Source organism: Sardina pilchardus, chromosome 8 (assembly GCF_963854185.1).
Source record: "Sardina pilchardus chromosome 8, fSarPil1.1, whole genome shotgun sequence".
NCBI classification, from domain to species: domain Eukaryota; kingdom Metazoa; phylum Chordata; class Actinopteri; order Clupeiformes; family Clupeidae; genus Sardina; species Sardina pilchardus.
This window is the reverse complement of record NC_085001.1, coordinates 35,265,355-35,288,449: the sequence shown is the minus strand read 5'-3', so window position 1 is coordinate 35,288,449 and position 23,095 is coordinate 35,265,355. Positions and strand designations below refer to the sequence as shown.

The 23,095-nt window shown below is 39.8% G+C and overlaps 1 protein-coding gene across 1 annotated transcript; it reads right to left on the bottom strand.

Annotated features, from left to right (window-relative positions):
* Positions 1-491: 491 nt before the first annotated feature.
* On the bottom strand, positions 492-20,189 carry gldc (glycine dehydrogenase (decarboxylating)). Its single transcript, XM_062543769.1, has 25 exons — positions 19,823-20,189; positions 19,510-19,588; positions 17,258-17,393; positions 15,810-15,974; positions 15,643-15,720; positions 15,395-15,542; positions 14,976-15,172; positions 14,731-14,827; positions 14,540-14,645; positions 14,293-14,432; positions 14,107-14,187; positions 13,896-13,993; positions 13,535-13,619; positions 13,399-13,440; positions 13,141-13,283; positions 12,851-12,926; positions 9,934-10,059; positions 4,801-4,950; positions 4,588-4,700; positions 4,338-4,479; positions 4,100-4,211; positions 3,884-3,979; positions 1,974-2,146; positions 1,695-1,775; positions 492-1,555 (listed from the first exon to the last, which is right to left on the bottom strand). The coding sequence occupies exons 1-25, from the start codon at positions 20,084-20,086 to the stop codon at positions 1,418-1,420; spliced, it is 3,066 nt and encodes a 1,021-aa protein (XP_062399753.1). The 5' UTR covers positions 20,087-20,189; the 3' UTR covers positions 492-1,417.
* Between the last annotated feature and the right edge of the window lie 2,906 nt (positions 20,190-23,095).

Genomic DNA, 23,095 nt, shown 5'->3' with positions numbered 1-23,095 from the left:
TGAGCAAGTGTAAGTGTACCAAAGTTTCACATATTTATGTTAGGTTGTTCTTCTTGATATAGACATGTGGTGCCCCATAAGAACAGAATTTCACAAAAAATAGAATGGGTCCAAAGAATGGTGTACTAGTTGTGTGAACCAAGTATGGTTATGATAGGACCAGCATAGATACAGTCAACATAAAGGTTACCGTACCGCCCCCACATGCACAATGGGAATCAGTGGGTGAAATCGCTAGCAGTTAGTGCCTTGAAGTGGCTGGCTCCATTAGCCTACACCTCTCAATAGTGACAAAAGAATTCCAACATTTTCCTGTTTACACACTGTTATTTGTTTACATTGTAACTACACAAATCACAATGTCATGAGACACAGCCCTTTTGTAAGCATATACATACACTACGGTCAAAAAGTTATCTGGCTTTTGGGTGAAAGTTAGAAAGAGGGATTGTTTATCTCAAAAGCACAGAATTAGGACACACTCGCCATCATGTTGTCAGATTTCTTATTTATTTCTACAGGTTGTACTTGAAGAAAGCTACATTACTTGAGATTGAAAAACCTCTTAACATATACACTATGTGAAAGAGTATGTGGAATGTATACTACCGTAAAACTTCAAATAATAGCCCAGGCTTTTATTTTCCAAAATTGACAAACTTTTCCCTCAGTAAAAAGATGAATGCCTACCCAGGAGAGCCGGTACAGACAAAACATGTAATCAAAACGCAAGTTACAAAGACATTGTACCACACTGAAAGCTAATATTATGTTGGCGACAACCTACATCTGTCCTCTGTCAAATACGGTTGCATTTTCAGTCCTGAACGAAACCGTTTAAGCATAATAAAAACAAGTATACTATAGGCTTACCGCCAGCCTATCTGTCAAGACAAGATAAAATATGTTGTCCAGTGCACAAATTGGAAACAAGATGGGATGAACTGAACTACGTAGGACATGGCATAGGCCTACATAGTCCGGATTGAAAAAAAGTTTGCAGCTGTGGCTTTCATCACCACAGTCTTTGTTGATGACATCTAATCAGACCTGGCTTGCATGCTCAATCTGCACTATACAACTGGCTTGGTTTTAGGAGATAAATAGGCCGAATAAAAAATATAGAATTTGAGACCGGCCTTATTTGTCCAAGCCTGTAGCCACACCAGGCGTGTAAAAGAGACCCGTGTCTATTTGGAACTTGGCTTTTACTTGAAGTTTTACGGTAGTCATTTTTTACTTTAGGGGAAGGGTTGAGATAGCCATTCATCATATATACATGCACAGTAAAACTTAAAAGTTACGTTTTTTTTTATCAAGTTCTCTTTATCAAAAGTAGAACAACATGGAGACTGCACAACACACTTATAAAAAATATATTTGAAAGGAATGGTGTGGATGTGTGATCCCAACTGCTCTAGGAGGAAGCCCTTTCCTCATAAGGGGATTCATAGGTGTCCATTGGTGGGCAGGTGCAGACTAAATGCTGGTCACCATAGATGTCATCAATCCTTGAAATTGTTGGCCAAAACTTGGTTTCCGGTCTCACAAATGGCTGTAAAAATGGTTGTCATCTTGATTAACAAATAAATGCCTAACACATTCATTGTCTCATTCACATCAAATCAATCACAATAGCAATGGAATGTGATTATTTTCAAGCGGAGGGGTAACATGATCCACAATAGACTTACCATAGGGAAAGCAGCAAACTCTCTGGAATAGGGTCTGTCCCATGTGGATGATGCTATACATGCTAGGGAATGTGGTGCCATCTGTATAATAGATATAAGGTGTTATGTTCTGTTTCACAAAAATAACACCTCAAATTTGACAATGTGATTGTGAAGTATTTTGAGCAGCTGAAATGTCTAAAAGTTGTCTAAAAAGAAAGCTGTGTAGACAAGCTAGGGGTAAGACCGCTGTAAATGCTTTGTTGCCACATTGTTACAAAAATGCAAGTCTGGTTTGACCTTGAGGGGGTTGATTCGGGAGTCCATTCTTCCCTCTTCAATGTCTGCTATTTCCTGTCTTATGGCCATTAAGGCATCACAGAACCGGTCCATCTCTGCCTTATCCTCAGACTCTGTGGGTTCAATCATCAGAGTGCCAGACACAGGCCATGACATAGTTGGAGCATGAAATCCTGTGGACAAACAAAGACACCATCAGTTAATTCTCTTATGCGTAAGAAGTGTGGTTGTGTGGAAAAATGTTTTTCTGGGTTCCACAGAATTCTAATCTCACTGTTGATGAGAATGTTCCAGCCATGTCATAACAAAGTAAGATAAGGTTACGGTAGAGAGGGAAAAGAAAAATGTGTCACTTTAAAGGTAAACTATGCAACGTTTTTCAGTTAACCAATTCGTTCCATACTGTTATATATGATTAAATGAGTAATTACCGGTCGAACAATGTTTTTTTCGGCCGCCCTAATGGTCTGTAGCGGTAGAACCACGCTTGCAACTTCAGGAGCCCTTGGGCACGCACCCATGCTCTACTCCAGGAGGTGTCATGTAAAGTCTCATGAAAAGGCACGGCAGACTGACTGATTGAGGAGTTTTGTAAAATAAACACGCTAAAGCTGTGCAGAGAAATATGCAAGCATAAAACGAGCGAAAACAAAATCGCCGATCCTGCATAGTTTTCCTTTAAACCAAATTAAATTGATTTAGCCTGACAAACATTGGGACGCGGAATGATACAAAGACAGTAGCTGCTTTACCCATTGTTTGTGAACAGGTCATAGTAAGGTAGGATTTCTTTCGACTTCTTCAGAGCTGTACCAGGTGCTACTTTAAATACTGATATGCTTCATACAGGACAGAACAGTTTTAAATAATTCGGTCTCTGATTTGGCATTCTGTTGCATTGATAGGACATGATTGCTAAACTGGGATCAAATTCTACTGTAATGTGAATTGGTGATTACAGTTTTTCAGTGGCATCCCATGATTTACATTATTTTATTATTTCTAAATTGAGACCAGTATTAATTGATTTAATAATATATTTAGGGGGTTGGACACCTTTGTGTGGTGTACGCATTGATTTTCAGCATGTGCCACAATGCAATGTAGTCAACTTCCTCAATAACTAAAATATAGTTAGTAAGTCCGTTTCCACCCAGTTAGGATGTTATTTCTTGCCTCCCGAAAAGACTAATTCCATATAGGCCATTTACAGGAAGCAACATAATCTGTTTTTGGAGGAAATTCAGTTTAAAAACTGTGGTGATCTTAGAGTTCCACCCTATTAGGCTACATTAGGCTACATTATGGAAAAATGTTTGTGAATTCATGTTGGCAACATTTAGCTACCTTATCCTCTACAGATGAGAAGGGTTAACAATTTCTGATTTCTGAAGGAGCTACAGCTAACTTAGCTAAAAGTCCACCCTTGATAATAAATATAAAAAATATAAAACCCCATAACTGTCATTTTTCAAGTCTGTGAGCTTAGCCAACATTCATTCCCATTAAGCATGTCACTATTCCAAAAATGCCACTGCAAAACTCGAATCACCTGAATGCAGATATACTTATATTACTATAATTGACCAATTTGACCCTTAAAGTACAACATGTAGTGTTTCAGTTAAGGCTGGCCTTATGATTGATTTAATTTCAATTTATTGATCTAATGATTCCTTTACCGATCTTGGCCTAGTCCATATTAAAAACAGCACTTATTCTGTCAGATCCTAGTTCACAAGGTTAAAAACTGTATCAAAGTCTGCTTTATATCTTATCACTGTTAAAAGGGCAAAAGTCAGTGTACTGGGAGTGAAGGACAGTTGGCTGAATGTTTCAATGTCTGCAGAAATGCATGGAAGCAACTTGACAATAGTTGAACAGTAAACCATGGTACATAGTGTTCATACCATAATCTTGCAATCTTTTTGCCACATCCACAGCCTCAATATTTGCCGTCTTCTTGAATGGTCGAACATCCAAAATGAATTCATGAGCAACAAACCCTAAAAGAAGTTAAAGAAAAGTAAAAACAATGTAAAATAATAGAAAGTACTTTTGCAAAGGATGAACATTTTTCTGTTCCACACTTCATAAAATGGATTACGGTAGAGCATGTGGTTTACCTCTTGATCCCCTGAACAGCACCTTGTAGTGGCTTTCTAATCTCTTGGCCATGTAGTTAGCGTTAAGAATGGCCACCTCTGTAGCGTGAGTCAGACCTCTGGCACCCATCATCTAATACCAAAGAACAGTACATTCTCTCAAGTCTAGGACATTTGGATACATCTAGGTGTAAAATGGTTTCTTGAGGGTTTAACAATGATATTATTGTGATACATTAAATTTAAAAAAAACTTTTACCTTGATATATGCCCATGATATTGGCAAGATAGCACTTGAACCCCATGGAGCAGCACTTATTGTCCCCAAAGAGCTTACACAATCACCTGAGGTCATGGGCACCACAGGGTGACTGGGTAGAAAAGGTGCCAGGTGTTCCTTCCTGTGGAATAATTATACTAAAGAAATCAATATAAACCAGAACCAATATTTAAGGACTACTTTATGTTTATTTATGAGTCATCAGAACGAAGGATGGTAATTCACTGACACTCCAATAGGTCCCATTCCTGGGCCTCCACCACCGTGAGGGATACAGAAGGTTTTATGAAGGTTGAGATGAGACACATCGGACCCATAATCCCCAGGGCGGCACAAGCCTACCTGAACAACAGTGTATACAAAATATTTTCACATATTTAGGAAATCCTCAGTGCTTCCAAGTTAAAGGATACATTTTTCTGATAAATTAGATGTACCTTACCTGAGCATTCATGTTGGCACCATCCAAATACACCTGGCCACCATTCTGGTGAATGAGCTCACACACTTCACTGACATTCTCCTCAAACACACCATTAGTGGAAGGATATGTGATCATCATGGCAGCCAATTTAGACTTGTGTTTGTCCACCTAAGGGAAAATAATTATATTAATAATAACAACTATGTTTACTGCAAGGACCACAACCCAATGTAGAGAGAACCTAAATGAGGGAATTACAATGGCTTCATCATTATACTATTTTAATGTAGTCATAGTAAATAAAAGGACATTGACAAGAATTCAATTTACTTTGACACATGAAATGTGGCTGAGATGCCTCACAATTGTTTTGAGACAAGTACATCTCGATTGGAGTCCACTGTTGTATTCAGCTGATGAGGCATGATTTTGAAAGGCGCGCGCGCACACACACACACACACACACGTCTATTTAAGGTCTCACAGCAATTAATGCATTTCTCTCAGCATCGTGATGTGAGGGTGTTTTTCAGCAATCACTATGTGATTTTAGCAATGCTTTTGTCAAATACCAACTGACAGTGTACAAGTAAATCGCAAGCAATGCAAAGCCAAAGCTCGCCCTTACAAAAGTTTAATGTTTGCAGCAGATTTGCAGCAAATTTGTGGGTGATTTTGCCCATGTTGGCTGCTAAATAGGCTGGGTGAACTGTGCCTGACCTGCCGACAAATTTGAATTTCACCCGGCAGCTCAGGCTGGAAATCTGCACATCTATCTCCTGGTTACATGCTGCCACTCAGACATGCTACCACTACGACATGCCTCTATTTCGACATGCTGCCATTTCGACATGCTGTTAATCCGACACATTTTATACCCCCATTCCGACAGTCTACAAATCCGATCCCCCCCCCCCCCCCCAAGTCAATTTAATGCCAACAACACCTTGAGATAAACGTTGTGGCCTAATGTCCCCCCACACCCCACTTCCTCACCTTGAGTGTCTGAAAGCTGCTATTAGGCTACTCTCGCAGTCTACTGCCTTCTTTCATTCTTTTCGAAAAAGTGGATAGCCTATTGTGGGTGAATACAGTAGCCCAGGCTACGATAAATACGTTTGTTTAGTCTAACAGACAGCTGTCGATTTTTTTTTTTTAAAGATTATTTTTTTGGCCTTTTTTTATGCCTTTAATTGGACAGGACAGTAGAGAGAATGACAGGAAGCGAGTGGGAGAGAGTCGGGGTGGGATCCGGAAAGGACCACGGGGCGGGAATCGAACCCGGGTCGCCGGCATGTGGTGCAGGTGCCCCAGCCAGTCGCGCCACGGCTGGGGCAGCTGTCGATTTTTAAATGTAGCCTACATCACTTGCGAAATCGGACGTGGCACATCTGGATTTAATAGGCTATAGCAAGTCCATAGACTTTGTTCATCCTATATTATATGCTTTTAAAATGAAAATGTGTTTCGGGGAAGCATTGGGGAAGTCAGTTTAGGTTGTCCTGTAACAATTTGCCTCTTAATATAATCAAGAGTATACTGCCACTACGCACATAATATAAGTTTACGGGCGGATGTGAGCAACCCCATACAAAAGAAGGCCTTAAGTTAACAGGCAGAAGGCCTGTTTACATGTCAAACATGCATTCATCTAACAAACGAAAAACACAAATACCACGCTGTATTGTGTCGTAAACAGTTAATGAGTTCGTGGCCACCTAGTGCGCAACTGCATCGCGCGGTGAGCTGAAGGCCCGACACTTGCAAACACAAAGCTTCGTAAAGCACTAACAACCACCCCCCAAAGTTCAGTGTCCATAAGTCCAAACAATAAGCGCAAGAATCCGACAGTCCAAAACGATAACGAGATCTCCCCTCGCCTCAATTTAAACTAAGGGCAAACCCATTAATTCGTGCCCAAAACGAATGGGTTGGGAGCGTCGCCTGGCTGTCAGCAGACTGCAATACAGTCGGTCTCGAGGGGTTAAATAGCGCACGTTACTTGAATTTTAAACCAGCTCTTCTCTTACCAGTAGCCTATAGCCATACTTTAATAATCAGATGTTATGCTCATTTTTGTATAGGCTACACCTCACCGGCAAGCACACACGCAAACTGGTTTTGCACATCTACAATAGGCTATTATTGGCCAGGCTATATCATAGGCTTAGCCGCTTAGGACTGTATTTTGCCTTCGCGCAACTTTAGTTGTGCTCAATCTAAATTATTGTCAGTAAGGATAGGTCATATTACCAAATGGCGAACCTCAAAAATTATTTAGGATAGAGCCGTGTCCATTACGCACAGTTATTTAGGCTATTGTTTTATTTTAGTGTTCTTTGTCCACTACCCATGGCAAACATAGTTGAAACATTCGCTCTAAACGTATGTATTTTCAATCGGCTTTCACAATCAGCTACAGCTGCGCCGATGGTCACCATGAAAACTTGCAATGTCTATACAGAACTGCTTTCACTTCCGAGTCGCGCACGCAACATGCACAACAATATACCGATATATAGCAAACACATGTATTTCTAGCTTTCAAAACTGATGAGGTCCAGATCTCAGTGGCCTCATAGCTGCCTACAGCCATGCCTAGTAAGCCTAATAGTTACAGTATGACATTAATAGCCTATTAATGACCTCATGTCGGAATGGCACGTTGTTTGAAAAAAAAAAAGTTAAATACCGCCACTGCGACCATGAAAACAGAAAATGTCGAAGTGGTGGGACCTTTTCCATAAAGAGACATGCCTCCACTACGACAATTGGGCGTCAATGTCGGAGTGGGGATATGTCGGAATGAACGGGGTATACCCCATCTCCCCTGCTACCTGTCCACAACCTTTGGGTACAATCACAAACTAGCTTATCCAAAAGACGCACTTCGGTCGGATCATCGATCTGATTGGTTGAAGGACTATCCAAGCGTAGAGTCATCTTGTGCAGTAAAAATAAAGCGCAGACTCCCCAAACTAATGTTCAATCTTAAAAGATTGAGCTTAGCATGGTGATATGATATCCAGACTAGGTTGCAAATGGAAAACTTCCAGCAAAGTTTCTGGCAAGAATAAGACATTTGGCACAGTGGCAAATGTGTTTTCCAGTGATTTGCCATCACATTTAACCAATAATGGCCAACCTCCAGTGAACTTCTGGCGATACACCTAAATCAAGCATTCTGCGTTAGTTCTGGCACGCCGCGCAGTCAAACCCGCTGTCAGCTGCTGTCAGTTTCTTATTGGCTATTCCAAACACAGCCCACATAAGCTGTTCCGCTCAGCTAATCGTTCCCTTCACTCATAAGTGGTCTCTCTCATTAGGACGCCTTATTTAAGCTGCATCAGTCTGTTTACGATCATTGCTTTCTCTGCTCGCTGCTTTGCAACCCACCTCCTCCCCAGTTCCACCTCAAAATGGTTTAACTTGAAATAATGTCATACTGTTGTCATTGTTGCTTGCTCTGTTCTAGGGGGAATAGAGTTACTCTCCCAGTTTTAAACTGGGACGCTAGCCCCCTGAGGATGCTGCTGTTCCCTGTCTTGGCTTTCCATGGAGCTCATGGAAAGACAGGGAATTTCCTCTGAACAGAGCCATACCGCCAAATACAAAATAAAGTTGCTTCTAAAAGACATTTCGATCATGTGTATTTTCGACTGAAGTGGTCCTGACAGAATTTGCATTTGACATTGCTGCAAATTTGCCGCAACATTGTCAACTGTTTGCCAGAAAATCAAATTTGATTGTGGAAATATGATCTTGCTGCAAATATACGGCAACAAATCATGGGGTCATGGGGTCATGGGGTCATGTCCATATTCAGAGGTGTCCTGCCAAACAAGTTATTTTATTCTCATAAAATATTTACTCAGAGACCAATTTTTTAAGTTTTATGTTACCACTTACCTTTCTGCATTAACACTGTAATTAACTACGTCAATCTCTTTGACCACAAACACAGGCCAAACATCTGAATAGTATGCCAACGTGGTGGAGCAGTAAAGAAGAATGGAGTAAAATGTCAGTGTCTAGATGTGTAAACCAAACTGAGACTTATCCACACAGACACTGTGCTGTGACTGTGGCCGAGAAATGCATCTACAGTACTAAGTGCTGACTTGAAGGGACTGAATGCAATCACTTATTTTACATTATATATTATTTTTCATTATCTCCCTCAACGATGGAATTCTCTTCTCTGATTGGCTGATGGGGTGGCCATTAACTTCGTATAACCTGCTACCTTTGAAGTAGTTCCCGTATCACACTTGAATATTAATTCGCCAAACTCGTTGCTAAGTTTAAATGAACTGTCACGTTGCATCCAAGCTGAAATACAGACGTGCAGAACCATAGTAACATTGTAGCATATGACGGAGGTGGATTGTAGCTAGTTGGATGCCATGTAGGCTATAAAAGTAGCGATCTTTCAAAGTTAAAGTTAATCAGAATACTGGGATATGGCCGCTTGACAACGGGAGAGATAGAACTAACGACTGGCTTTTGGCCGTAGCAACCAGCCATTTAGAACTAACGACTGGCTTTTGGCCATAGCAACCATCCATTTAGAACTAGTAACGGCAGTTTTGTCCTGCAAGTAGAAAGTTGATATGTGGCGGAAAGTAGTCCCTGCAGTCAAGACAGTTTTAGCGATGTTAACGGACGCAACGGTGGAATAAAACTATGTTCTAAATATACATGTTATGAATACAAACGGGAGATAAGCGGGATAACGGCCTTCGAGGTCGACCGGTTCGATGGAAATAATGGCACGGCGGAGGTAACTCCGTCTCCGTGCTTCGCACGTCGCCGGAGTTCTAGACCTCCACCTAGCCATTATTTCCATCGAACCGGTCACCTCGTCGGCCGTTATCCCTTACTTAATCAACATGACTTTGCCGAGATACGTTTTAATTTTGACAAACTGAATTATTTTTTTTTTTAAATCTAAAATACATTGACCATGACTTAATTTAGAAAAAAACAATAAAATGGGAGAAATATCCAAAATACTTCATTACAGGCACTGTAGATGCCATTTATCCAACTTGAATGAGTACTACTTTTACTACAAACCAAAACACCTGAAATAATTGTGCAAGAACTTAACATTATATTTCCATTATAGTCACAATTTGGACGTCTTACCATGGCCTTCAAGTGAGTCACATCAATGTTTCCGTCTTTATCCACCTCTACCACCTGAACCTTCATACCAGCCATCTGGGCACTTGCAGGATTAGTACCATGGGCTGATTTAGGGATCAGGCATACCTGAGAACAACATCATCATAAATCAGTTGACCAAAAGGACTGGATCTGCAACTAAAGGTTAATTTTCATAGTTGATTAATCTGTTGATTATTCTCATAGGGGGGAATTCTCCCATTCGTGCGTAAATGGCGCGTAAGCCTTTTTTGCGCCTCTCTGTTAAGCGGATTCTCCCATCTCCGCTTCTGTCACACCTACACCGCGCAAATTCGAAATCAAGGCGGGCTTATGAAAGAGGCGTGATTTATTTTTTAAAAAAGAACCAGACTAATCTACCACCTCCTTAATTTAGGTTGATATGAAAACGTGGAACGTGGACTTTCTCATTGGCCTTCTGAATGCCATTTAAATCCAGAAAGAACACCAACCAAAGAACACCTTTGATTTTGAAAACCTATGCAAGGTGAACTGAATAAAGAACTGCTTACAGTAAAATGGTGTGTCATCACATAGCTTAACATAAATGCAGAGACCGAATTTCCCCTCACGGGAAATCAAAAAAGTTTATACTTATATACTTACTTATACACATTACGTAGGAGAAGGTAAATGTCTTAAATTGGCACTTGGCAGGTCTGCGGTCATTGTGGGTGTACCGGTAGATACTAGTTTGAGCAGTGGTGAGAAGTAGAGTTTGCCGTTTTTTGTGATAATGGTTAATCATTGCATTTGTGCTGATTTCACTAATTCCAGCCTGTCAGGAGATCAGGTCACCATTTCCTAACAAGAAAAGCAAGGGTTTTCATGCTTAAGTGCGTTTTGAGCAGGTAGCCTAAATAGAGGGGAATTCACTGTCAGCTGTCACAAAACTTTTACACAGGCATTGCAGCTCGGAGTATTGGCTATTCAGAATTGAGACAGAGTACAGTCACTACAATAGAGTATGTGCTATACGCGCTGGTCTTTTTTTAGTTTCAGGTTATATTAATCTCCTAAAACCCACCCGATCATCTGAAACCAGCTCTATGGTGCATTGTGCACGCTAAAGTTCTGATTAAATGCTGCTAGAGTTCCAAATTGTTCAAATATTTTTTATATGGCCTATGCTATGTCCCATGTCGTCAATGAATCACATTTTGTTTCAAATTTGCGAATTAGACCAAATATTGTATCTTGTCATGACAAGGATAGGCTGACAGAAAGCCTAGGCTACTGATTTATTATGCTGGCAGCAAAACAAAAAGGTTCACAAAGGTTATTAATTAGTTAAGGTTATTATTTCATTTCTAAATTAGTATCTTTCAATACCACCATCGCAACAAAGAGAAAGAAGTAGGATTTGAAATTTAAGTGTGAGTGATTGAGACATTGTCCTGACTAATGGTATCGAGTTCTTACGTTAACTCAAAGAGTCACTGAGATGTTAGTCCACTTCCTGTTTGGCGGCTTCGTCGCTATATTTGATTGTTTGTCCCTAACGGCCAATGTTAAAATAAAAAAATCCACCCACTATCATTTGTGTGGCTCGATCTGAACTTCATCTCTGCAAAGTTCCGTGAAAATCGGATGAACTTTGTAACCGCTGAAACTTTTTGTAGCATTTGGACTAAACCCAATATGGCGGAGGTCCAATATGGCGGAAAGTGACAATAGTGAACTGAACTCAGGTAGGTCCTGGGATTCCAACGGTGTCACATCGTCCAATGGTCACATGCGTGAATGCAAGTCCAGGTTCGACCCATTGGTGGCGCTACAGTATTGGGCATAGTATTTTGTAAATTGGTGAGAGTGATCATGGGACCATCCTGAATCAGTGCGTAGAATTTCATAACTTGACAGTTATATTTTCGGCCACATTTTGACCCATTGGTGGCGCTAGACGGCTGGGTTCAGAGGTCCGTAAAATGAGCTTGAGTGGTCAGCAGAGTGTCCCGAAACGTTCTGCCAAATTTCAGCACTTTTTAGCAAAGCGTTCTATGGGCTGCCATAGATTCCAATGGCAGAGTATAATAATCATAGGAAAAGCTATCGCTTCACTGCTAGGCCCCCAATAAGGGTAAGCACAATAATTTTAAAACTAATTCCTTCTCCAGTACAGTTAAGGTTTTATACATTTTTATTGCTATGTAGGCTATGGTCCAAACTCACAACTCATGAATTTCATTGACATTGTTGCTACATCATTCTCACTTGTATTAGCTCATAGGGAATTGGCAGAGTTGTCTTTACAACAGATGCGAGCACCCATGGATTTTAGCTCCTTTGTGGTCCCCATGGCCAAAGATGTGGATTTCCCTTGCTTTGTCACAACTACTACTACTGTTCTGTAGTTCTCTATCTGATAATATAAATAGTGGCCAGGGTACAGAACATAACGCAAAGCCTTAAGTCTGGTAGTTCTATTCCTACACAAACTCTGATACAAATGTTCCAATAAATAGATAATATCCTGGGCTTTCCATGTTGCTGCTTTAAAGAGACCCTATGCAACTTTTTCATAGTCATAAAATCGCTTAGAAATCGATGTTTTGCTTGACTGACCAGTTTTATTGAAAACAGTAATATTTCCTCCCGCCCCCAGTGTCCCTATCCGCTATCGCAACCTTGCAGTTTATTCAGGAGACGATCGCTCCTTGTTTACATCTGGAAGGCTGAGACGCATAAGGAACAAGAAGAACCACGCTTGCAATTTATATATTTTTATATAGCCTATGTATAAATATACACGCTAAAGCTATCGGGGAAGCTCTGCAGAGAAATATGCAAGCATAAAACGAGCGAAAATGAAAAACGAAACCGAAATCGCCAATCCTGCATAGGGTAAAAAAAAAAAAAACAGCCTAGGGCTACTTACTGTCCTATGTGACTCCCCTTTGGAATTGAGATAGGCTTTGATGGCAGCAAGGCCAGCATATTCTCCTTGAGCACCACTACAAAACAGTAAATATAGAAATCAGGATGAAGACTCCGCCTATCCCTAAGTACAAAGATTAGTACAAAGGTCAGGAAAAAGTACAACAATCTAGTTAAGAAACCATCGACACACTGTTTTTGGAGAAAACATTCAATATACTTTAGTGAGGGCATGCTAAAAGGTTGTGCAATAAGACATAAAGCCAACTCTGTACTTAATCATTGCCTTGCCTGTTGGGTTGAAATGAGATGTTGTCATAGCCAGTAATTTCACAAAGGTCTTTCTCCAGCTGACGGAACAGCTGTTGATAACCTTCAGCTTGGTTCAGTGGAACAAATGGGTGGATATTTGCAAATTCTCTCCAAGTGATTGGCTGTTAATAGTAGGAAATACATGAGGTAAACATAATGTAATGTTATTTTTGAAATCATATTATTATTATTATTATTATGTACGTACATGATGTTGAAAGAAAATGCTTCCCTTACCATCAGTTCTGATGAGCTGTTCAATTTCATTGTACAAGACCCCTATAATGAAAAAGAACGGAAAAATGTCTTCATTGAGAAAAATCAGTCAGCCTAAAAATAAATGTATATAACTATTACTGATGTACCCACTCACAAGCGGAATCATGCTATGCACAAGAGAAATGTCTTTGTTCTCCAGACGTTTCATATATCTCACAATATTGGTCTCAGAGTGGTAACTGTAAAAAATAAACAACACATTTATCAGAAATGTTCCCCGGGGCCAACAGGCAGACATTGCCTCTCTCATGTTTGTGCAACTTTCATGTTGTGTATTCAAACTACTAATACTAAACTACAAATTTTGTTCTCAGAACTGACATGATTTTTTTAAATGTTATTTCTTTTATCATAATGTTGGAAGGTCAATCCAGTCTAGATTGAACACACCTCTTTAAATCTCTATTAACTTCATGTGTAGCTGTGACATTTTTACTATATGATTTCTCTCAAACCTGTGAAACACAAGATGGTTGAGGTACTTGCTGGTCCTCTTGAAAGGACTTCCCAGAAGTCCTTTCATTAGTCCACTCATTTTCTCAGCAATGAGTTCCTTGGGCAAAAAAAGTTGAACCATTATTCTCGGTGTTCATTTCTGTTGTAATTTCTTTCTGTTGCAATTTACATCTGTTGTAAAATGTGTAATTTTAGACATTTAAAACATACCGCTGAAGATTCACAGCCAAACACCCAAAGCAGATCATCCAAATCCCTTTCAGTCACGGTCTCATCCAGGGAAACACCAAGCTATGGTGTACAGAAAATGACCGATAAGTGAAATCTTATAACAAAACATGTTTAAAAAACTGAATAACGGCTAAGGTAACCTTTTCAGAGAAAATGCTGGCTCACCACTTCTTCACTGTAAACTCGTAAATTGATCTGGCGCTGAACCGCTCTTTCCAAGATGTCTTTGGCAGCCACACTACAGTGGACTTTTAAAGTGTCGAAGAACATTTCATGCTGCAGTTTGTGACCTGCACGCTTTAGCCCTTAGACAACAAAGAATTTACAAGTAAGTAAGTTGTGAAAATAATATCACAATTCATCAAAATGTACCATTGGATGGCAGTTAATAATGATTTAATAACTAGCATACCTTCAGACAGGATCAAGGCAGCATTGTGAGTCCTCTCAGCTATGTGGCGCAGACCTTGCGGCCCATGGTACACAGCAAACATAGCAGCCATGTTAGCAAGAAGAGCCTGAGAATATATACAATCGAATCACATTAAAAAGGAAAACATTGTACTGGAATCATGAAATTTGATGCATTATTGATTGACCTACCTGAGCTGTACAGATGTTACTAGTTGCTTTGTCTCTCCGAATATGCTGTTCTCTGGTCTGCAGAGCCAAACGATAAACTTCCTTCCCGGCAGCATCTCTGAAAAGGTCAGAATTAGTCATAATTTCGTTTGTATTGTGAATGGTGTACGTGTTTCTAACCGCCAACAGAATCACACATACTGACTGCCATATTGGACAGTGATTTGCCATAGATGATTACAACAGACAATTTGAAGCTTTTTTACCTCGTCACCCCCACCATCCTGCCAGGCATCATGCGGACAAGGTTTTCTTTGACTGAGAAGAAGGCTGCGTGAGGCCCACCATAACAAAGAGGGACTCCGAATCGCTGAGCACTTCCCAGGGCCACATCCACCCCAAACTCCCCAGGTGGGCGCAGAACACAGAGGGCTAACAGGTCTGTGGCACAACATGCCAGGGCCTTAAGAGATTTAAAAAAGACATGTTTACAATTGAGCCGTACAACTCATAAATCAACTCACATATCAAGAACATCACCAAGCCTTTTTAAATCGTATTTATACAGTAGGTAATATACTTTACATTTCCATTCAGACACCAAAACTGAACCAGAGACCAACAATGACTAAAATGACAGCATCAAAGCATTTGCATAGAAACCCTTTGAAAATGCCGCACTTACCCCACCCTTATGTGCTCGATCAACTAAAGCCGTGAAGTCTTCGACGCGGCCCTCTGTGTCTGGGTACTGGAAGAGAACACCACTCACATCCTTTCCACTGAAGTCCATCTCATGGGGTAGTTTCAGTACAGTGTTCACACCTATGTAGCTAGGATGTTCCACATGGAAAAAGAAAATTGACGTTAATGTAGAACAGTTGCATAAAGGTGGGACCTCAATATGAAACTTGGAAGCACTCAACAACCTACTTTGCACGAGTCTGAACAACTGCAATAGTCTGTGGGTGGCAGCGTGGGTCAATATAGAAAGTCCTCCTTTTATTTTGTCTAGTGGGGGAACATAATAGCGCATCAGACTTGTGCATTACACTTGAGGCCAATCACAACTGCAGAAAATGGAATGTTTGTCCACTGACCTGTGACAGAGCTGCATGGCTTCTGCTGCAGCTGTCCCCTCATCTAAGAGAGAGGCATTAGCTACTGCTAAGCCCGTTAGGTCACACACCATGGTTTGGTAGTTCAGTAAGCTTTCCAGGCGACCTTGCGCAACCTCTGGCTGGTAGGGTGTATACTGAGTCACCCTTCAAGGCAAAAGACAAAAACTAAAATCTCCAAAATGTCCAAATATCCCGTTTTTGTCACTATTTGAAGTCACAGAGTCACAAGCGAATGGTGGTATACAACTGTTACACAGACTACCAAATGAAAAATGAAAGACCATAGATATACAGCAAGCAGTCAAGACTGTCTTAATCATTTTCAACACTACATATGGACATCCTGGCTTCTGATACTGTTGTGTAATGTGACTCAATAACAGTAAAGTAATAACATGCACCTTGATATGTAGCCCAATATATTTTGAGGGGTTTCCATATAAAACATTGGAAGAATGACCTACCAAGAAAATTTAAAGAAATAATAATTTTCATGTAATGTCAAACAGACATTGAAACCAATAATAAAACTTAAACTGCAGAAACTATAGAAGCAGGCACTGGATGTGCAGGGCTGGTGTAGGTGTTTACACTGCCCTAATGTGGTGACTGCATACCTGAACATTTCACTTATGTCATACTGTATATGGTTCCAAAAAATCTAACTCTTCCTGTACTGGTTAGATTATAGCCTATTATTAAGTCCATTCATTGGAAGGAAAGCTCAAATGTTACTACCACTTTAGTGTGACAAAGTGTGACAAAGTATGCCAATTGGCTCTTTACATTCCAGGCAACATTGTAGTAGTTTATTATTAAAACAAATGTACAGTATGTTGTCTTAGTGGATTGATGGTTGTTCTCATGAGCTGGCAGTTTCCAAGCTGGGATCAACCACTCCACATGGATGGTATAATTTATGGCTAACTGTAATGCAGCACCTGACTGACTTGCTTAAGAAAATGTGACCAGAATGAAACACCCATGGGATGCTGTTTTTAATGATGTCTGCAGCCAGAGTTTTGGTTTAAGTAGCTAGCCAGCATCAGCCATAAGAAGGACTGGGGGTACTTCCTACCACTCTCCAGGTCTATTAATACATCCATGATTTCTTAATATCCTCCATTCACAGTCAGCTAGGTCTACATTAACCATACAGTATGTGTGGCGATTGCACACTCATAGAAAAAATGTGCTATATAAAACTAAAAATGGCTATTTTGGCTAAAAATAGTGCAAGCTTCATATATGGCACCCATACATGGTTATTTGATGAGTTAATCTAAGGGTTCTTTAAAGCCTGCATGGTTCGATGTAGCACCCCAGGAGCACTTCTTTTAAGAGTGCAGCTATGCACATCATTACAATACAGCATAATATCATAAAATAACAGGAAAATGACATGGTAAATTATTAGAGACACCAACCATCCTGAGTTTTCCAGCAGATTTCTCTGAATCACTGGTGGTACGGCGCAATTATAATAGCCCATGCCAATATAAGATCTCCATAACTTGTTCTTGGATGCAATCTTCTGAAGAGACTCAAGAATTTCATTTTCACCTGTTGAGTATAGTGTAAAGTTCCATCAAATGGAGTTCCGCATGGAACATGAAAATGCACCTGTAATATTCCTGTTAGGACCTTGAAAGACATTTAATTTCATATTGATTCACCATTCACTCTTAAATATGGCTAAATCTTATATCAAGTTGAAAATGTACCTTTCAAATTACCTAGGCTAATTCTATGCCAACACAGTTCTGTAGCCTATACAGAAGCAGGCAAATCAGGAGGTTGCAACTAACATTCTGTTAAACAAAATGAAAAGGAACCAGTATGAACTCAACTAGGCTAGTAGGGGAAATTAAATCACTTTAGAGAGCACAATCTGCACAGAAAGCCACAAAGGTCACAGATCATTATTAAAGTAGAATAAGATAAGACAATAAGATTATGATTAACAGGAGGCTTGTAAGTCTACAGTCATCAGGTATTATGTCTTCATCTGGAAAAATTCTTATATTAATCATTACAATACCCATGGACTACACACAGACAAAACACAAGACCTTTCCATTGACCCTGGAAAAGTCTTCAAAAGATCAGCACCATTTTTGGCCAATCTATACAGGTTGCTATTAGTAGCCTATGAAGTTATTATTATATAAATAACCCCCACATTACATTAAATAACCTCCATCAATATCTGCTTTGAAATCGGCACTTTTACAAAATCACTATTTAGGCTAAGGATTTCCCTAGTAGGCTACCTGATTTTACTTTCCTTCATGTCATTTTATTTGTTTAATTTTGCTAGACTTACATATTCTATATAAGCTTAGCCTACTCTTATACTTTTTGTAAAGCATACTGACTGTGTGAAAAGGACTAGGTCAATAGGCTAGAAATCTAGAAAAATCTGCTGAATATATTTTTATAGCATGAAACAACTGCCATCTTTGCAAGCTCCACTCAAGAAGGCTAAGCAAGCATATTTCAGCATGGCCTCCCATTCGTAGTCACAGTTTGGCTTTCTGCATGACTACATCAGCGATTCAGAGCTGTACAGTCAGCCAGAAAAGGCTGAGCTATCTAGTTCAGATAGACTAACACAGATAACCTCTTGATTATGCATCTCTTTGATCTTAACTAAAGGATATCTATAGCCTATGCATGCTATAAGCTATCCCACTGAAAATCTACACTAGTCACAACATACATTATTTGTAGCCCACACAATTCAATATATTAACCAGAGCCTGGCTATTTAACCAGAGCATCTCTGGAATGCATAAATCAGTGGGCAGATTCAAATAGCGCTTTTTTAAAATCATTATCGTCGCCTGATCCATGAAAGTATTCAGGGCATTCAAATTAATAAGTAGTCTTGCCCAGATAGATTAACTAATGTTTTGCCATTATAGGCTAATATAAATTAGACTACTACAACAATTGTTGTTGTTGTTTATATTAGGCTATAGCTATTATTACTATTATTATTATTATTATTATTATCATCATCATCATAATCCATTAGGCTACAGACAACGCAGTGCATTCTGTGGTCCCAAACGTGACATCGGGGCTCATCCGATTTACGCCTAAATCATAAGAACAATAGGTCCAATATATTAGTATGCAAAGTTACACGGTTAATGCTTAAGGCGTAGGCAATGTCCCAACCAGATCAAACTGGCCTTGAGACGGGAACTCAAGGCTGAACTTTACACTCTCATCATCCTATTGGCAAGTTCCGTTCCCGGCAAGAGATTGGTGCTGGAAGCGGACTTTCTCAAAAACAACTCCAAATATGTTCAAAGGAAATTTCCAGCGCAATCCTCGCACAATGAATCTCTGACATAACCCACCATGCACATAGCTGTTGATGGGATTATTATAGGCCTACAACTGATTATTTATAGTTTGATGTGATGATCGTTAACATTATTTCACGCATATAACGTACCACAACACATTAAACCTAAAAAAAATAAAAAAAATTCACGCAACCTACTTTTCATTATCAAATTGAATCGGCATATCTGTAAAGCTGGACGATTAGCTTCACATTTAAGAGCCAAGCGTTCATGTAGCCTATGCTGAACACCTTACACAAACAAGGAATTCACAACATTAACACGTGCTCCGATTGTAGCAGAAAGATAGACAAACTTACAGATGGGGTCATCCATTTTCATAGCTCTCTGCAAGCGGATAGACGCTGGAAGGGTCTTTTCTATCAACTCCTCAATGGACTGCAATCACAACATTACAAAACAACACGAATTTCCTTGTTAGCCTATAGCCAGCCTGGAGCACCTTGCAGATGATAATTTGTAGGCTATAGGATGAGAGATTATGTTGGCCCTAACCTAATAAAGTAGGCTATATTTTCGGAATACAAAATATCAAAATGACACATCAACATATTTAAAATCCGTAGTTAGTTTACAGGTAGGCCTATGCTTATTCAAGAAGATTTTGCCTACCTCAATCCCAATACTACTCAGCATCTCCTTTTTTTCCTTTTCACCTGGTCCTATATGTCTCTCAGCAAAGTCGTCATGCCTTGGCAAAATTCTGTCGATTTTTCTCGACTGGAAAACCACAGATGTCCGTAATCCGCAAATAGGTTCAAAAACATGCTGGTTTCGAATAAGCAGTCTTTCAAACTGTTGGCGATTTTTGGAGCGCACGAGGCGGTTGACAGACCTGGAGACGAGAAATCCCCAGTATTTTGCACAGCACTGCATATTGAAACAATTTTCTGTCTACCAAAAGTTGTTTCAAGTATAGTTCTAACGAACTAGGCTATAGCCGCACTCCTGATAACTTGTGCACTCTTCGAAGTGACTGCACTTTATACGCCTCCTCATTACACAATGGCGAACCAATCGATAAGTTACAGCACTATGACGCGAAGACTATTCTCTATCCACGCGGGTTTTGTGCTTGGTCTTCATGCGCGGTATGTCAACGACGCACTGAAAGAAGGCTGTATTTGTTCGGCAATCTGTTGGAAAAGCTTGATTCTATTCTAGTCCTCAACCAGTTTGATTCTATCATCGTCATGGGTCTTGAGTTCACAGCGTTATCAAAAGGCCATGACTTTAATTATCTCACCAGCCTACATCTGTCTTGTGAGAAAACTCACGAGCCTCCTTGTTGTGTGACTTAAGACCCAAAATCATGTGCATCTTGTTTTTTTTATTTTTATTTTTATTTTTTTATTTTCTTGAATGACAACTGACATGGTCAAGCAATATGCCACCTGTGAGAGTGAAGTCTGGACTGTGGTCTGTCCATTACACCAGATGGCATTTGGAGGCCTTTGCATTTTTGGCTACTGTTTGGCATGAAAATAAAAAGAAAAGATAGCTACAGCCTAAAAGTTAGACATCAGAAATGATCAGAATGTCATCACCTTGAATTTTACTCTCTTTTTAAGGTAAAAACAGTTAGGCCTGCTATGACGCTTCCATAGGCCTATTCTTGTTCATTAGTAAGTTAAGTTGTTCATAATATCAAATAGTTACAGTCACAGTTACAAATGGTGTTTAGCAGACACTTTTGTCCAATCATAAAAACAATCTCAATTTAATCAATGGCCTAATGGTAACAAAACAACGCAATAACATACAAACCTTAATCATAAGAACATTAATAGACTAAATGTATATTGAATAAATGCCTTCAGATTCCCCTTTGAAAGCACTGGGCAACCCATTCCACCAACATGGAACCACTGATGAGAAAAATCCTGAATTTGCCCCAGTGTTTATAGCTGGTCGACACAACAGACGCTCGTCAGAAGACCATAGTGGGCGATTGGGAATATAAACCTTGATCATTGAATTCAAATAGGAGGGAGCAGATGCAGTCAATGTCCTAAGCTAAACTAAGAGATTTTATTGAATTTAATTCTGGCCACTATAGGGAGCCAGTGGAGAGTAATTAACAGAGGAATTACATGTGTCCTCTTTGGCTGATTGAAGACTAGACGTGCTGCAGCATTCTGAATTAGTTGTAACGATCTTAATACATAAGCAGGTAGGCCAGCTAACAATGAATTGCAATAGTCCATCTTGGAGAGAACCCTGAACAAGAAGCTGTGTGGTCTGTGTTGCGTCAGATAAGGTCCGATCTTTCTAATGTTGTAAAGGATGAAACGACATGACGTAGCAGTTGAGGCTACATGCTCAGAGAAGTCAAGTCGGTCATCAATTATGACACCCAAGTTACGTGCCGATCTAGTCGGAGTCAGTGAAGATGAGTCAAGCTGGATGTTCATCTGTTGGGGAATAGCTGTCTGATGTGTGTTTGCGTTTTAGTTTTAGTTTTAGTTTTTTTTAGTTTTTTTTTTTACTAAAATTCCTACAAATCAGCAATCTGTGGGGAGTGGTATGATAAAGAGGCCAGGAGACTCATTTGTTGGAAATGAAGCAAGGACAATATAGTAAACCAATTGATATTTTCACATTTTGATTGAATGGGGACTGGATGGACAAAAGCATTTTTAGATGTTTCTTTGTTGCCATGGAGGGGCCACTATACCAGGACATTAGAGTAACGATTTTAGGCTTTCTCAATACTCATTTCCCAATACTCTCAATGTATAATGAGGGAGAGCTGTAGTGCAACAGTAGTATCAGTGATACTACATCATTGATTGTGCAGCACTCAACACACCTGCTTTTTTGTGGAGTATTGGACAATTGAGTGTAGATTGATGAGAAAAAAAGAATTAAATGCATTTAAAAATGAGCCTGAAACATAAAATGTGGAATACCGGTTTACAATAAGAGGATGATAGTACAGATGTTTAAGTACTAGTCAAATTGTAGTTGAGGGAGGTAGTGGTAGAAGAAGGAGGTAAGGAAGTAGAAGGAGGAAAGAAAGAAAATGCATTCAACCCAAAAGAACACCTTTAGGATAAATTAGAGCACAGACTGAGAGCCAATCTCCTCGTCCAACATCAAATGTGTGACCTCACAAATGCGCTTCTGGTAGAATGGTCAAACATTCCCATAAACACCTTGTGGAAAGCCTTCCCAGAAGAGTTGGAACCCTATGGATCAAGAATGGAATGTCGCTTAAGGATATGTGAGTCAAGGCAGGTGACCCAATGCTTTTGGCAATGTAGCATACCTTACATTTTAGGTCAAAACCGCTGTTAGCGATAAGCCCATTTTGATTTGTAATCTTTTTTTAAAGTGAATGAAGCTAATGAATGCTTGGTTGGAATTATGTTTTTTTTTTCAATTACAGAGCATCATTCCATTTATAGTAGATGCAGCCATGTCATTGGGCAACATGTTTTCTACAGGAACAGGCATGGTTTGATATGGACACTGTATACATTTGGTTGAGGGAACTGCATGCAATATTTGGCATATGATTTTGTTGTTCCCTAGTTGTCTCTGCCCCATTTGTGAGTCACTCCCTGTCTTTTCAAAGTTTTCCTATGTACTCAGTCACTCAAGTCGGCATGACTGTGGTCCTACAGTCTCGGTCCTATAGTCTCAGTAATTGATATGTCTTTGCTTGTGTGCCTGTTTCTTGTATCTGTTATTCCTGTTGTTTGCACTTTATTTTGAGTAAAACTGTTGTTTGTCTTAATCCTCTTGCCACCTGTGTGGGTCCTACAGTCTAAAAAAAGCCTGACAGTGCAACCTAAAACAATGGGCCCAGGAAGTGCTTAACAGGGAAGGAACTGAATAGACAAGAAATTATTGTCTTGAAAGGCTTCACTTTGTCATTGA

Bases quoted from the DNA above. Each gene is read 5' to 3' on its own strand.
- gldc (XM_062543769.1), bottom strand. From the start codon at position 20,086: ATGCAGTGCTGTGCAAAATACTGGGGATTTCTCGTCTCCAGGTCTGTC. The intron at 17,394-19,509 runs GTAAGTTTGTCT...TATACTCAACAG, and splicing joins GAAAATGGATGACCCCATCT to GTGAAAATGAAATTCTTGAG. The intron at 15,975-17,257 runs GTTGGTGTCTCT...TTTGCCTTGAAG, and splicing joins CTGCTGGAAAACTCAGGATG to GGTGACTCAGTATACACCCT.